The 16,614-nt window shown below is 46.9% G+C and overlaps 1 protein-coding gene across 3 annotated transcripts in view; it reads right to left on the bottom strand.

Annotated features, from left to right (window-relative positions):
• GALNT6 (polypeptide N-acetylgalactosaminyltransferase 6) overlaps positions 1-16,614 on the bottom strand; it is a 64,177-nt gene that overhangs the window by 18,800 nt on the left and 28,763 nt on the right. For all 3 annotated transcript variants that reach the window (XM_083484578.1, XM_083484577.1, XM_083484579.1), the window contains exons 2-5: positions 14,429-15,016; positions 8,273-8,445; positions 3,412-3,561; positions 1,174-1,408 (exon numbers count right to left, since the gene is read on the bottom strand). In XM_083484578.1, the coding sequence (XP_083340704.1) occupies positions 1,174-1,408; positions 3,412-3,561; positions 8,273-8,445; positions 14,429-14,928 (1,058 nt within the window). In that variant the 5' untranslated portion in view covers positions 14,929-15,016. The remainder of the gene's footprint in view (positions 1-1,173; positions 1,409-3,411; positions 3,562-8,272; positions 8,446-14,428; positions 15,017-16,614) is intronic.

The following is a 16,614-nucleotide window of genomic DNA, read 5'->3' as shown; positions in this document are numbered from 1 at the left end:
CAGTGTTGTATCATTTAGCTGTTATTTTGTAGTTGGGGTTTTGTGGGAGAATAGGTCCAACCAACCCACTACAACTGGAGCAGTTCTCAGGCCATGCTCTCCCTATCCCCTACAGCAGTGTTCCCCAACCTTGGGCCTCCAGCTGTTTTTGGACCACAACTCCCATCATCCCTCGCTAGCAAGACCAGTGGTCAAGGATGATGGGAATTGTAGTCCCAAAACAGCTGGAGGCCCAAGGTTGGGGAACACTGCCCTACAGGACAGCCAAAAGGTCAGTGGAAAGAGAAAGAAAGAAAGACAGAGAGAGAGAGAGAGAGAGAGAGAGAGAAAGAGAAAGAGAGAGAGAGAGAGAGAGAGAGAGAGAGAGAGAGAGAGAGGGAGAGTGTTGGTGGGATTACAGCACCAAACAGGAGGTGCCTGGAAAACTCTGTTGCTAGCTCTCACACAACTAAAATGAAGCAAGAAGGATGCTGTTACCTTATTCTACCCATCATCACAAAAAGCGCAAAGGCGCCGTTTTAGGAGAGGCTTTCCTCTCTTTCCACTTCATGACTCTTCTAAGATGACGCCTCCTGGGTGGCTGGGGGACACAGGTGGCACTGTGGGTTAAACCACAGAGCCTAGGACTTGCCGATCAAAAGGTCGGTGGTTCGAATCCCCGTGACAGGGTGAGCTCCCATTGCTCAGTCCCTGCTCCTGCCAACCTAGCAGTTCGAAAGCACACCAGTGCAAGTAGATAAATAGGTACTGCTCCAGTGGGAAGGTAAACGGCATTTCCGTGTGCTGCTCTGGTTCGCCAGAAGCGGCTTAGTCATGCTGGCCACATGACCCGGAAGCTGTACACCGGCTCCCTTGGTCAGTAAAGCGAGATGAGCGCCGCAACCCCAGAGTCGGTCACAACTGGACCTAATGGTCAGGGGTCCCTTTACCTTTACCTTAAACCACCACAACATCAGTTGCATTCCTGTCTCATTGAGGCATTTGGATAAATTTAAAGAAACCTTTTAATTGATCCAACAAATGAAGCCAAACAAACATTACTAAATTTTATCAGGTCTATGTGGTTAGTGTGTGGGTTTTGGAGCAGATTACACTGTGATCCGCACAGAGGTTTACTTATCAGTGAGTGGCATCAAAAGGTCTATCAAAAAGGAGCTTTCATCATGGACCTACTTGATGGGATAAGTCTCATCTTTCCTTCTCTGCTTCTCATGCTGAGGGATGGACTCCCATCCAAATGTCAGGCTCCAGTCGAAGTTCCCCCGGCTGTGCTGCTTCCCATACTGAATTGGCTTGGAAAACTCAAAAGTGTTCAAGTCAATGGTGGTGATATCTGGACTGACCACAGCGGTGGGTTCCTCAGCAATGCGCGATAAGAGAGGCTCCAACCAGCCATGAAAACATTCACCTAAGAAGAGAGAAGGAGAAATGGATGGCATCATCTGATGTTGTCTCTACAAGAGCTTTGATTTTCCCGAGTCATTTCAGCCTTGCAAATCCTTTCGCTATTCCTTTCCCTTGACCTCATCTTCTTGACATTGTAACAGCCACTTCTTCTCTCTTCCACCTTCTCCTTGTCCCCCAAGGAGAAAATGGCAGCTTCTGATCACCTTACCATGCAGAAGCAATTTTTATTAAAATGTCCGCTGCCTAGCAGTCTACCACACTATTATAGATGCCCAGAACTGGAAAACTCCAAATAACTGGATGCTAATATCAGGGCTCTCCCTGACTTCTCATACTTCTAATTTCATAGCCTGGAACTGATTTACATTCTATAATAACCATTTTAAGGCCCAAAAATATTGTGCAGAGCCACTGTGAAAATGCACACTGGCCTCTGGTGGTAACATCAAGAAAACATCCCAATGCAATACACTAAAGCACTAGTTTTCTACTAGCGGGTTGAGTTTCACCCTGATCCAAGTTGGGTCTCAACAGGATCATTATCACCATTAAATCTATAGTAAAAGAAAGAAAGAAAAAGAAATGGGTCCCCAAATACATGTTTGGGTTAAATATGTGGCCCTCCAGAGGTTGTTCAACTCCAATTCCCACCAGCCCCAGCCAACGAAGACAATGGCTAGGGATGATGGGAGTTGTAGTCCATTGTGAGAACATAACACCATGAGGCCATCCTGCTGTATCTGCGTGGAGGCTTCATTGAGTTCCTTCAACAAAATTCAACCCAGCCAGAAAGAGTCTGGAACTATGACAGGCCCCACACTGGGTGCCCCCATTTGTTCCACCATAGTTCTTGGTCCAGTATACCTGAAGGAGCGTCTCCACCACCATCGTTCTGCCTGGACGCTGAGGTCCAGCACCGAGGGCCTTCTGGCGGTTCCCTCACTGCGAGAAGCCAAGTTACAGGGAACCAGGCAGAGGGCCTTCTCGGTAGTGGCGCCCTCCCTGTGGAACGCCCTCCCACCAGATGTCAAAGAGAACAACAACTACCAGACTTTTAGAAGACATCTGAAGGCAGCCCTGTTTAGGGGAGCTTTTAATGTTTGATGTATCACAGTATTTTAATATTATTTTGGAAGCTGCCCAGAGTGGCTGGGGAAACCCAGCCAGATGGGCGGGGTATAAATAATAAATTATTATTATTATTATTATTATTATTATTATTATTATTATTATTCTGCTGCTATGCGCTGTGGGGAAGATAAACCTCCTTCCTTTTGGCTTTCACTTTTTAGCCTCCTTCAAAAATACACTATTCTGCTATTGATGCAATAGCCAGGGCAGGCACAAATAAATTGCGTCCCAAAGAAAGCCACACTTTGTGTGAATAGAAAGAAAGAGAGAACCCAAACATGCCATTTTCATAACACACAGCACGGGGCTGTATCCTATTGTGCCTTCCATGAGCAGAACGTTACCAAATCAGGATTCCTCACTTTCACCCCCAATAAAAGAGGACATTCACACATGCATGTAAGTCTCTTGCTTTCTCTACCTTTGGATCAGCCAGTTGATGCCATGTATGTGTGAGTGAGCCCTTTGAGCCTCACATCATCTCCTAACGCACAGCCCTGCAGAGCCGAGTCTGCCCACACTTCCAGCTGCCAACCACGTCGATGCACACGTACAGAGAAACCATGTTGTTCTTCTGCGCTTGATCACCGGCAACTGACCTTGTGAAGCAGCTCAGGTTGAGAAGCACAGCACCCAAGGCAATGGCCAGACTCATATCTGTGATGTTTGATCTGCCGCAGCTCATGACTGAATGCTGCCGTTAGCAGAAGTTTGCAAACTAGCCTCAACGGTACAGCAATCCAACCATGTGCACAGCACTCTGTGTGTGCTGGCTTTGCGAAGCAAGACAGAGTTGCCAGCCTTGGCAATATTTTGCCTCTAGAAGCCCCACATCGAGGACTGAGCTCACCGACGGAGAGAGTTGCGACTTACAGTGAGCATCTAGGAAAGTGAGCACGTCTCCCGTGGCAACGCTGGCACCCAGCAACCGGGCAGTGATCAAACCCTTCCTTTCCAGCTGCCGGACGACTTTCACTATCTGCAGTTGCTTCACATAGCTGTCCAACTCGTCTTTCAAGTAGTCTGGAACAGAGTGTATCAAGTGTTAGAGGGGCACAGGGCTCAGAAGCCTGGCAACTGCGTGGAAAAGGAATGATGCAAAAGGTGAGATTCGTTCCGAGCACAATTTTAAAACCTTTTTGTAAAGAAGCTGCTTAACATATCCTCTTTCCCCACTTTCACAACATATTAAAAACTAATAAGTGGTCATGGATTCGGACTGCAATAAACAGGGCAAAGAGAAGAGAAGGAGGGGATGGGGAAGGGAATGGGGAGGGCAGGAGGGGAGAAGCTTTTGCAGTTGGGGGGCACATTTCCTTCTGGGGGCAGGGCACCAAGGGCAAAAGCATCTGGAGCAATGGATGTCAATTCTAATAGGAGTTTGGATTTGATATCCCGCTTTATCACTACCCTAAGGAGTCTCAAAGCGGCTAACAGTCTCCTTTCCCTTCCTCCCCCACAACAAACACTCTGTGAGGTGAGTGGGGCTAAGAGACTTCAGAGAAGCGTGACTAGCCCAAGATCACCCAGCAGCTGCATGTGGAGGAGCGGGGAAGCGAACCCAGATCACCAGATTACGAGTCCACTGCTCTTAACCACTACACCACACTGGCTCTAAAATAAATAAATAATATTTATACCCCACCCTCCCTGGCCAAAGCTGGGCTCAGGGTGCCTAACACCAATAAAATCACAGTAAAAACATAATAGGGGGAAAAGAGAGGGGGGACCCCAATTTAAAATACAGGTTAAAATGCAATTTAAAATGCAGCCTCATTTTAAAATAGCCGATAAATCAAGACCACAAGGGGAGGGAAACATAAGGGTCAGACCGAGTCCAAACCAAAGGCCAGGGGGAACAGCTCTGTCTTGCAGGCCCTTTGTACAGGGGTGTATGGAGTGTTAGGGGAGGGCTATGGTTTTAAGTCTTGTTTCCAACGTATTTGCAGTTTTTTGTGTTTCTAACTATCCCCGGTGTAAACCTTGAGAGGGCTGTTTAGAAGGCATGCCTTAGGTCCTTCTTTGGGCACCCAGCTCACTGCCAGGTGTGGCGCATGGCAGGAAGCGGTTCAAGCCACTGTGGCGAGACACGGCCTGCTTTGGCTCTTCTGCCGCATCGGGTTTTGAGACAAACTTGAAAAGCAGCTGCACGGAAGAGACCGCTTGAAACAGCATCCGCAGGAACAGGCAGCTCAGTACCAAGAAAAACAACGGCTGTGAAATGGAGGCAACTGCCATATAGATGGTAGCTGTACTAGCCTGCTACAGTCAAAATAAAAAAATTCCTTCCAGTAGCACCTTAAAGACCAACTAAGTTAGTTCTTGGTATGAGCTTTTGTGTGCATGCACACTTCTTCAGATATACTGAAACAGAAGTTGCCAGATCCTTCTATATAGTGAGAAGGTGGGGAGGGGTATTACTCAGAAGGGTGGTGGGAATGGGAGATTGGCAGATAGCTGAGATGAGCCTGTTGACGACTCTTAACGACTGTAATAGGTCTTACAGGAAAAGGCAAGGGGTGAGAAGGTGAGAAGCTGAGCCTGCTACAGTAACTCTCTCTCTCTCTCTCTCTCTCTCTCTCTCTCTCACACACACACACACACACACTCCTCCCCTCCCTCCAGACAACATCTAAAAGTGCTTCCAGATGACCTATTTATTGAACATTCATTTTGCTTTGTTTGCAGGGAGGCTAGATGACATTATATCAAAGTAAGTGTCCCAACCTGTTTTCTACTGCATTTTCCCATCACTTTTCTGAGCACAAAAAGGCTGATCTTTTGAGGAGCAGGTTTGTTGTGCAAGACCTACAAGTCAATTATAGTTGCACAACCTGAATTGGCCAGTTATGTGGTTGAGTCTCACCTGAAAAGAGCGACAGTCTGGAAGTGCACCAAGCACTTGGTGATACTTAATAAACAACTTTCATCAGCCTCAGCCAGCATAGTCAATGGTCAGGGAAGATGGAAGTTGTAGTCCACAATATCTGGAGGGGGCAATTTTGGTTACCCCTGGACTAGATGTAGCATCCAAATGTTTTGGATGGAATAACCGGCAAAAACCCAAAACAGAACAGAACAAAAACCCACAAGGAAGTGCGTTTCTATTTGATGTGTGCAAGTGTTAACCATACAGTTCTGATACTCTGGGTCACCTAATTTATTGCAGCGCAAGATTCAGAAGGCAACAGAAGTCTTGCACCAACAACAGTATGACATGCTGAACAGGCCTTTAGTTTTTCTCCCCAGTTCTTCCCACTGACCACAGAGATTTAGGGCCAAACACCTATCATTTCTGTGCCCAGGCATACCATGCTGGCCAAAACTTGCATGCATTCTTAAGCCTTCCTAGAAGCCATGCTCAGATGGAAATTAAGCAACACTCCCAGCAGAGCTTTTGCTTTGGAGATGGTGAACACACTGTATACCTGCTCAAAGGCCCAAACAGAAGTGATGGCATTTTCTAAAAGAAGGAAGGAAGGAAGGAAGGAAGGAAGGGAGGAAGGAAGGAAGGAAGGAAGGAAGGAAGGAAGGAAGGAAGGAAGGGCTAAGCAGGTATTAGAGGAGGAGAATTCCAAGCATAAGAGATGGACAGAGATTAAAAATTTGCTGCCTTCAGGCTGTCATTATTTTGCAGGAGGGACTCAAGCACAACCTAGTACTTTAGATTTGAGAAGCTAAAGTGGATTAAAGGGCTCTGTCATTACCCCAGCGCAACAAATCCAGTACAAAAGGGGACTTTTGCAGTTAGGAAAGTAATGGGGAATGCATGGAGAAGTGTGGGATGAACAGATGAATGGTAAAACATATCAAACACCCCACAAGCAAATCAGTGTGAACACAAAACAAATATTACTTGACGTATGACTGCTCTGCAAACAAATCAGAACAAATGTTCAATAAAGTTTGGAAAGAATCTAACCCCCGTGTAAGCTTTGTGCAAGCAAATCAGGGATTAAATAACTATCTACATTAGACTAGCTGATATGTTAAAAAGAAATCACAAACCCTCCTTGATGAGTTCAACAGCTTTCTGAGAACCTGAGTAGCTGAGATTCAGGACAACAGATACTCTTCATCTCCCTGCTCCACCCCTGGGAAGTCCTGATGTTGAACTGTGTCATTATCCTAACCTCGGGCACAACCAATTTAGATTACTAAATGGCAGCTTGTGGTTACTAAAGTTGCCCAAGAGAGCAATTTATTCCCAGAAGGGAGCTAAATATGGCCTGTCACATCTACAGATCATGGGGAAATGTGTCTCCAGTCAAATGGCAGAAATAGTACAGTCGTACTTTGAAAGTTGAATGGAATCCATTCCGGAAGTCCGTTCAACTTCCAAAACATTTGGAAACCAAAGCCCGGCTTCTGATTGGCTGCAGGAAACTCCAGCAGCCAATTGGAAGCCCCGGAAGCCAAGCCGGACGTTCGGTTTCTGAAAATTGTTCAAAAACCGGAACACTCACTTCTAGGTTTCGATCGTGCAGGAGCCGATTTGTTTGGGAACCAAGGTGTTTGAGATCCAAGGTACGACTGTAGCAGGATTAACCCCCCCCATATAAACAGAACAAAAGCAAAACCATCAACAACCGGCCACAATGTGAACCCAGTTGAAGGGTGCATTCTAGAAGCAATGCACCAGGAAGGGAAAGCTACAAAAGGCAGAGCCTAAAAGTTATTCACTTCCTGGGGAAACCCAACTACACCAGGATCTGACCACTACCAGATTTACTTGTATATTTCCTCTCTGGTAAGTTCTCTTTCAGGACTACTAGTTAGGTTGAGCTCCGAATCTCACCTCTGCTGGCACAAAACTGGAAGGGGGTTTTCTTAAAGAAGAATGAAAGCAGCTGCAGAAACAGCACCATTAGTCGCAATGGATAAATATTTCAAAATAAAGAACAACTGGGTAAATATTCAGCTCTCCACATTTCCACAGCAATTTGTGATTTTTTTAAAACCCAAAAAATCCTCATGAAAATTTGTCAGCATTTTATTCGGAATTTTTCCTCATACTTTTTTGCAAAGCAATTTCCCCATACTGCACGTTTGCATGTTATTTTCATTAATATATGCATTTATATATGCATAAAGGTAAAGGTAAAGGGACCCCTGACCATTAGGTCCAGTCACGGACGACTCTGGGGTTGCGGCGCTCATCTCGCTTTACTGGCCGAGGGAGCTGGCATACAGCTTCCGGGTCATGTGGCCAGCATGACTAAGCCGCTTCTGGGGAACAAGAGCAGCGCAGGGAAACGCCGTTTACCTTCCCGCTGGAGCGGTACCTATTTATCTACGTGCACTTTGACGTGCTTTCGAACTGCTAGGTTGACAGGAGCAGGGACCGAGCAACAGGAGCTCACCCTGTTGCAGGGATTCGAACCGCCAACCTTCTGATCAGCAAGTCCTGGGCTCTGTGGTTTAACCCACAGCGCCACCCGCGTCCCTATATATGCATACTTTGCCCTAATATAATGCATTTTTCTGGGTGTTACTTGGTGGGATGACTGCATTGCAAAATTCAGGGAAGTGTGAATTTTGGAGGAGGGCTGTGTTTCAGTTGGCATATTGTTCCAGAAAGTGTGACTTAGGTAGGTTCACCTTCAAATCAAATCAAATGAAATCAAATGAAATGTCTCCCTCATCCCTAGAGCCCTTATGCAAAAGCAAGAGGTTTATTCTGCCTTTCAGGGTGAAGGCCACCTGCCTCCAGCTCCCAAGAGACTGTACTTACCATCTGTACTGGCATCATCCACAAGAATGATTTCCTTTAGCAATATAGCTGGGGAGGAGTACAGGACGCTGAACACAGTGCGAAGCAAGGTTGACCAGGCCTCGTTATGGAAGACGATGACAACGGAGGTGGTCGGGAGGGGTGGGCAGCGTTTGAACTTTTGGTCGATGCACCTACAAAAGGAACATCCGTGGTCTGCATGAGATAAAGGAAGGCTTGTTCTGTTCCCCCTCTAGTTACTAGAGCAGAGATGGGGCAACATGTGACCCTCCAGTTATGGCTGGACTACAACTCCCATCAGCCTCAGCCAGTAGGTCCAACAGTCAAGAATGACTGTTTGGGAATCACCCAAAGAGCTACATCTTCCCCATTCCTATAGTGAATCTTAAAAGCTTCTCTTTAAACCAGATAGAGATTGGTCTCTATGCTGCTAAAAACCAGGGTCGGCTCTACCATGAGGCAGAGTGAAGCAATGGCCTTGGGTAGCAGATATTGGGAGGGGGGCATCAGCAACCAACCATTCGGCTACACCCCCCCACAGAATAGACCAGAGTAATGTGTACTGCCACTGAGTATCACCCCCCAAATGCTAGAGGGATCACCCTGAGCTTGGCTTATACAGTGGTACCTCGGGTTACATATGCTTCAGGTTACATATGCTTCAAGTTACATACGCTTCAGGTTACAGACTCCGCTAACCCAGAAATATTACCTCGGGTTAAGAACGTTGCTTCAGGATGAGAACAGAAATTGTGCCGTGGCAGTGCGGTGGCAGCAGGAGGCCCCATGTGCTTCAGGTTAAGAACAGTTTCAGGTTAAGAACGGACCTCCGGAACGAATTAAGTACGTAACCAGAGGTACCACTGTATGTGTGAATGCTGCTACCTCACTGCCAGTCTTGAAGGAGGATTCAGTTGGCAGTCTTCCCAGCTTCTGCACATGACGTGATGGTGTTGGGGAGACACATCTTGTCTTTTGCCTCAGGCAGCAAAATGTCTTGGGCCAACCCTGCCATGACCATAACTATTTATGGGAGTTTTAATCAGGTAGAACTTTTGATCACAGAATCATAAAAAACCTCCAAGGAAAGGAAAGCCCACAATCTCCTGACGGAGACCATTCCACTGTCTATCAACTCTTACTGTCAGAAGGTGTTTTCTGATGTTTCGTTGGAATCTTCTTCCTTGTACAGTGGTACCTCAGGTTAAGTACTTAATTCGTTCTGGAGGTTGGTACTTAACCTGAAACTATTCTTAACCTGAAGCACCACTTTAGCTAATGGGGCCTCCTGCTGCTGCCGTGCCGCCGGAGCCTGATTTCTGTTCTCATCCTGAAGCAAAGGGAACTTGAGGCACTATTTCTGGGTTAGCGGAGGTACCACTGTAACTTGAAACCGGAGCAGGAGGAGAAAAGCTTGTCTCCGCTTCCATGTGACAGCCCTTGAGATATTTGAAGAGAGACAGTAGAACAGTCTCCCAAGGGAGGTTGAGGACTCTGCTTCCTTGGAGGTTTCTAAGCAGAAGTTGGATGGCCATAAATCATGGATGGTTTAGTTGATATTCCTGCGTTGCAATGGGTTGGACTAGATGACCCTTGGAGTACCTCCCATTTCTACGATTCTCTGATTCTATATGTAACATTTCCAGGACATGCAACATGAAGCATTTCTTGGTGAAAACACGAGGGGTGTGGGTGGGAAAAGAGAGTCCAAGGCTTTAAATAATTTCTACAACTTGCTCCCCTTCCCATCAATCTCTTTTGATTTCAATGCCCATACCCTTCTCTCTGAATTTTCCAGCAGGAAGGCAGACGAGTCCCTTGCATGCCGCATACCTCTGGTCCACATCAAAAGGGGGAATACGTTCCACATGGTAGATCAGGTTTTTCTTCTCCTTCTCCCCCTGTCCCCCCCCCCAAGTGCTCAACAATAAAAGTTTCATTCATGGGCTCCCTCCATCTGAGCCAATTTCCCCAGCTCTCCCGATTTATGGTTTTGGTTCTTGGAGGGCTTTGCACTTTAATTTAAATTGGTTTATGCCTCTTTGGTTGACTGAATAACATTCTTGCAACTCCCTGCCTAGAACAGGGTATTCTTCCATTGTGACATCTACACCTGCTAGGCAGAAATAATCGGTCGCTGGGAGGGCGGGAGGTAAGGAGAGGAGAGAGACTGTCTGCAATCGCTCCCCCTTCAGCCTAGTGGTTTTTTTTTGGAGCCATTATTCGGGTCGCCTTTGTTGGTTCACTTCTTCCCACCCACTGCAAGGCCTTGACTGACTTATCTCCCCTCTATGAGAAGCAGCAGTGGCCTCAGACCACAGGGGAGGCGGGGGAAGAAGGGGTCACGTTTGACTCCTTCCTTGCCCCCCTGCTGTACTGTAAGCCGTGTCTGTTCCACTTGGCAAGCAAAGTGAAGAAGGAGAAATGGAAAGGGGAGCCGAAACTGTTAGAAGTGGGAAGGAACGGAACAAAACCAAGGGCGGGCAACAGATGGAATAAAAAAGTTTTTGAACTTGGGTTGGTGGGGGGGGGAGAAGAGAGGGTTGCAATTGTAAACGCTTGCTGCTTGATAAATGGGACGCTAGTGGGGCGTAGAAGGTAGGGGAAAGCAGGGGAAGAAGGGGTAGCCGTGGATAATTAAAAAGGGAGAAACGCACCTCGGGCCTTTCTCTTCACCACGGATGAGAACCAGCAAGATTTCAGCTCTTAGCAGAGGGGATTTTGGCAGAAGGAAATGCACCTCCTGCCCCCAGCTCCCTGCCGATTGCCACTTCTTCAGTAGACAGTGCCTAGGAATCTGTGCAGGCAGCTGGATATGGGGAGACCTTCTTGATAGCAACCCCCCCATCACAGACCTCCAAATGGTCCAAAGTAGCAGCTATGGAGTTATTTTCACCAGGACAGTTTAGCCAGTATTGCCAGGTGGTCACCAGTTCACAAATTTTGAATGGTCTTTCAATTAGAGCCAAAATGAACATTTGCAAAATACTTAAAGCTCAGCACAAACAAACAAAAACGAAACCCAAACACCAACCAAACAACTCCTAAATGTGAATTTTGAACTCCACATTCACAATTTCAACGAGATGTTAAAAAATAATATCCTCACAATTGGAAAGCTTCAGACATGTTGGAATCTCTTAGTTGTTTTGATATGCTACAAATACAAAACCCTAATAATAATAATAATAATAATAATAATAATAATAATGCAAACAACTTGTATATTCCAAGGAGCTGGAAGCAATGTTCTTAGTTGTAGCCCCTTCCACCCTAAGAAAGTGTGTGACTGGCTCAAAGTCACCCAGCGAACTTTATGGCTGAGTGGGGGTTTAAAAACACATCTACCACTGGTAGATGTTCAATGTTCTAGCCATTCTACTGTACTGATGCTTTTATACTAATTAATTGCATATTGATCCAAATTCCACAAAACGGTTGTGCTAGTGGGAGCCAGCGCAAGGACTCCATCTAGTGCAATGGGGTTTTCTACGCTCTCCTCCCTCCCTAATAGGCTTAAGGGGTGGTGGTGTCAGGAGGAACCCCAGAACAGCACACAGGGAGAGCAGAAGGGAGACCACTCTGTCAGGCAAGCAGAAATTATCATAATACCTTGACGTTGAATTCTTCCCACTGTCTTCAAAATATGCTAATGAATGATCTTCAAGGCAACCTTTGCCAACCTGATGCGTACTTTAGACTTCAGCTCCCATCAGCCCCAGCCAGCATGGCCAATGGTCAAGTATGATGGGAGTTGTAGTCCATGACAGGCAGAGGGCACCTGGCTGTCAAAGGCTGTGCTCAGGAACCCTGGATCCTTGGAGTTTCTCAATGGAAAGATCATCAACAGGAGACAATCTTCCTGGAATATACTTTCCCTATCACAATGGATCTTTCTCTGCGACATATAGATAAAGGGCAACATTGGGTGTGTTACAGAGCACATTATTCGCTCACAGTGGGTGGAGATGAAGCAAAACAACATGGTATGCATACACGGCAAATTTGCAAAGGTTGCATAGGGTGCACGTAAGAATTCTTTGGCAAAGAAGACAATGTGGAAAGTGCTCCCTGAAGTAAGTAAGCTACACGCCCAGCTAGTTTTAATGGTATTAAGCTGGTCTAATGTCATCTTTCGGCTTATGGAAGTGAGAGCTGGACCATAAAGAAGGCTGATCGCCGAAGAATTGATGCTTTTGAATTATGGTGCTGGAGGAGACTCTTGAGAGTCCCATGGACTGCAAGAAGATCCAACCTCTCCATTCTGAAGGAAATCAGCCCTGAGTGCTCACTGGAAGGACAGATCCTGAAGCTGAGGCTCCAAGACTTTGGCCACCTCATGAGAAGAGAAGAATCCCTGGAAAAGACCCTGATGTTGGGAAAGATGGAGGGCACAAGGATAAGGGGATGACAGAGGACAAGATGGCTGGACAGTGTTCTCGAAGCTACCAGCATGAGTTTGACCAAACTGCGGGAGGCAGTGGAAGACAGGAGTGCCTGGCGTGCTCTGGTCCATGGGGCCACGAAGAGTCGGACATGACTAAATGACTAAACAACAAATGTCATCTTTGATGCCATGGTCATCCTAGTGGCTATATATTTTATTGTTTTTAAAAATATCTTGATGTTACATGTTTATGGTGTTTGCCATTTTGATTCTTACTACTGTATTTTATTGGCCTTGTTGGAGTCTTTGCCCTAAAAGATGGCCTATAAATACCTTAATTTTTTTAAAAAATGTACCACTGCATATCAATTATGCCATCACAATCACATGCTAGATGCTTCTGTTAGATGACATTTATCAAGACTATGCCAAGTTGGATGGCCTGCAAGAGGCCAGAGGATAAATTTGGACACAGGGGACTAATATTTGAGTCCCCAAATAATTCCAGGCAACTTCAAGACAACATCGTTCAGCCCAAGCAACTTCCAGAGATGCAAAGTCTGCTGGACTTTTAACTCTCCCCAAGCTACACACTGCACTGGTCTCGCTTTGCAGCCTCAAGTGTTTTTGCCTGACTGGATTGCGAACACTAATAATTCCTCTTGCTTGCCTGGATGGAGAGTAGAGAGTTTGTGTAGGAACTAGCCTATTGCACACAGGTAAAATATTGCTCCTCCCACTTTTGCTCTTCCTTGGCCCTTGGAAGGTTGCATAGAAGGGAAAGTGGCCCTGAGGCTGACAAAGGCTTCCCACTCCCACTGAATACGGCTGGCTCTCCATGAGACTGTATGTCCATAATGCTCAGTTACCCACTTAGTTAAGGGTATCCACTCAACCCTACCTGCCCACATTCTGTGTCCAGGGTAGCTGTCTACCAGCTCCACCTGAGCTGGTAGGCTAAGACCCTACCTGCCCGCAGACTGTCTCACCAGAGTGGTGCATGCTCTAGTTATCTTCCGCTTGGACTACTGCAATGTGCTCTACGTGAGGCTACCTTTGAAGGTGACCCAGAAACTACAACTAATCCAGAATGTGGCAGCTAGACTGGTGACTGGGAGTGGCCGCCGAGACCATATAACACTGGTTTTGAAAGGCCTACATTGGCTCCCAGTACTTTTCTGAGCACAATTCAAAGTGTTGGTGCTGACCTTTAAAGCTCTAAATGGCCTCAGTCCCATATACTTGAAGGAGCGTCTCCACCCCTATCGTTCAGCCTGGACACTGAGGTCCAGCGCCGAGGGCCTTCTGGCAGTTCCCTCACTGCGAGAAGCCAAGTTACAGGGAACCAGGCAGAGGGCCTTCTTGGTAGCGGAGCCCACCTTGTGGAACGCCCTCTCATCAGATGTCAAGGAAATAAGCAACTATCTGACTTTTAGAAGACATCTGAAGGCAGCCCTGTTTAGGGAAATTTTAATATTTGATGTTTTATCGTGTTTTTAATATTCTGTTGGGAGCCGCCCAAAGTGGCTGGGGAAACCCAGCCAGACGGGTGGGGTATAAATAATAAATTATTACTATTATTATTCTATATCAGGCATATATCTGGCTATATCTGGCCCTCCAGATGTTTTTGGAACTACAATTCCCATCATCCCTAGCTAACAGGACTAGTGGTTAGGGATGATGGGAATTGTAGTCTCAAAACATCTGGAGGGCCAGAGGTTGCCTATGCCAGTTCTATACTGAGTGGACAAAGATGAAGTTCTTACTCAGGAGGCCTAGTGTCTGGTCCCAGAGCCCTCTGGAGAGAAATCCGGTCACTGGCATAGGCGTTGAAGCAGTGCTTCTCGTAGCCCCGCTCTTTCTCCTTAGTCTCTTCTTGCGTCCACTGGTCCTTCTTGAAAGCTTTGCCATCGGCCCCCGGGCTGTTGGGGTCCTGCGGAGGGCGCTCCATGAAGGGCTTCAGTTCTGCGGGCGTGTAGTAGCCGGGCAGGCAGGACTTGCTGTCTTGCTCAAGGGCTTCCTGCTGAACCGGAGCCCGGATCTGCAGCTTGGGCATGGAGTCCCGGATATTGTTGACCGCCCCCATCATGATGTCGATCATCTGATCCTTCCTGTCCACAATGTTCTTCAGCCAGGGCTCCTCCCTTTGATCCCCGCTGCTCACATCTCTCTGCATGATGAAGAGGAAGATGACAAAGACGACGCCCACCAAAGCCAGCTTCAGTGGGCCGTAGTGCCGCCGGAGCAGCCGCGTCAGGTGGGCCATGGCGCAGAGCGCGGTCTCTCCTCCGTCAAAGGCACAAGCTCTCCAAGGCTCCGGCTGACCTGTGGAGTCTCACCATCTTCTTGCAAACCTGAGAAACACACAAGGATGCCCATCAACCTCGGGCCAATGGCTCTGTGTCCCACCCCCAGACCCCACCTAAGCAAAGGGGAGAAAAAGAAGAGGAGATATTGCAGGGGGCACCACATGTGTTGGATTTGTGGGCACATGTGCAAACCAGAGAAACTGTTGGGGGCACCAGATGCGCACTGCAACTTCCCACTGCCCACCCTTGGTAATCACCCCCCTCATGGAATTAGGCTAGAAAAAAGTCTACTAATGGTTAAGTAAGGCTTCTTTCAGCAGAGGAAGGAGAAGGGGGATGGGACGTTCTGGGCACCAGGGAAGGTCCTGGGGGGCGTATGTGTGCCCGCAGGCACCATGTTGGCAACCCATGAGAAGCTTCATTATATATTTTGCACCACATTGTTCCCTGGCATCAGCCTCTTCACTGTGCCATGCACAGCCACTGACCCACACAGTTCAAAATAGTAAATCAAATAAAAGAAAAAGGGAAGAGGGAAGGGGAAAGGGGAAAGGCTGGAGGGCGGAAGGCCACTATCTACCTGGCAGGCTCCTGGGGTCAAGATGAGCCAGACCCACAAGCACCTAACACTAGCAGAAGACTTCCATTGACAAAGACATAACCCGCAGCAGGGGAGAGGAGGCTGCAGATCAGGGGCAGATCTACACACTGGAAAAAATGCTATAAATAAGTCATAAATTGAACGGTTATAACAAAAGGGGAAAATTTGCTATGTAAAATCACAGATAATTTTTTTTTGCTCTCCAGAACCATCTAGTGTTGCATGTTTATAACGCGTTCAAAGTGCTGTTTTTTATTAATGTAGCCGAGTCCTAAGAAGCTGGAAAGATCATCCAGAGCTTTGGGCCAAAGTCAGGGATGAACATGCATGGCAAACCATGCCTGTGCCTGGTACTTAAGTAGATGAAAGCACTAGCGTTCAGGAACAGTATCACCAGCCCCTGTGTGACAGTGCTCTATCTGTACACACAAGCACACTCTATTGCAGGTGAACCCCAGTGCTGCCCCAGAGTTGTAGAATATGTTGATATTGCTTGCAAGCCGGGGACATTTATGGGAGCTTAGCTCTAGTTTGGAACTCCTGTGGAAAGCTACCTAAACATCATAGCTTTTGCATTTACTGATCACCAACAAATTTACAGTATTTTGTTCATAGCATCCCTTTCCATTTTCCTCTAATAGAAACTTTTTTGATTACTGTCTACAGTCATACCTGTGCTCCTGAATGCCTTGGGAGTCAAACGTTTTGGCTCCTGTAACGTTTTCGTTTCGAAAACGAAAACGTAGGGGGAGGGAGCCCTATTACTGATGCCTTCAGACAGTTAACCTGCAGACAGATAAACCAATGTGCCTATTTCTTGTAGCAAAGCCATGGAAACACTGTGTTTGTGCTTGTGACTTTTAAATGTCCCTGAAAGAATCTAGGATTTCTACGTAGCTGTATAGCAACAGTGTGCTTCTAGAGTTGTGACTTTTCGGCATTACAACACTGTATCTGACAGACTTCACCGCTCCTGGGGTTTCCTCTTACAACTTTCATTTCCTGAGACTGCAGTCCTGCACACACTTTATTGGGGGCAAAG

This window comes from Podarcis liolepis (assembly GCF_965112155.1).
Source record: "Podarcis liolepis genome assembly, chromosome: 2".
Lineage (NCBI taxonomy): Eukaryota > Metazoa > Chordata > Lepidosauria > Squamata > Lacertidae > Podarcis > Podarcis liolepis.
Note: the sequence above shows the minus strand (reverse complement) of the source record. Positions and strands in the feature narration are given on the sequence as shown.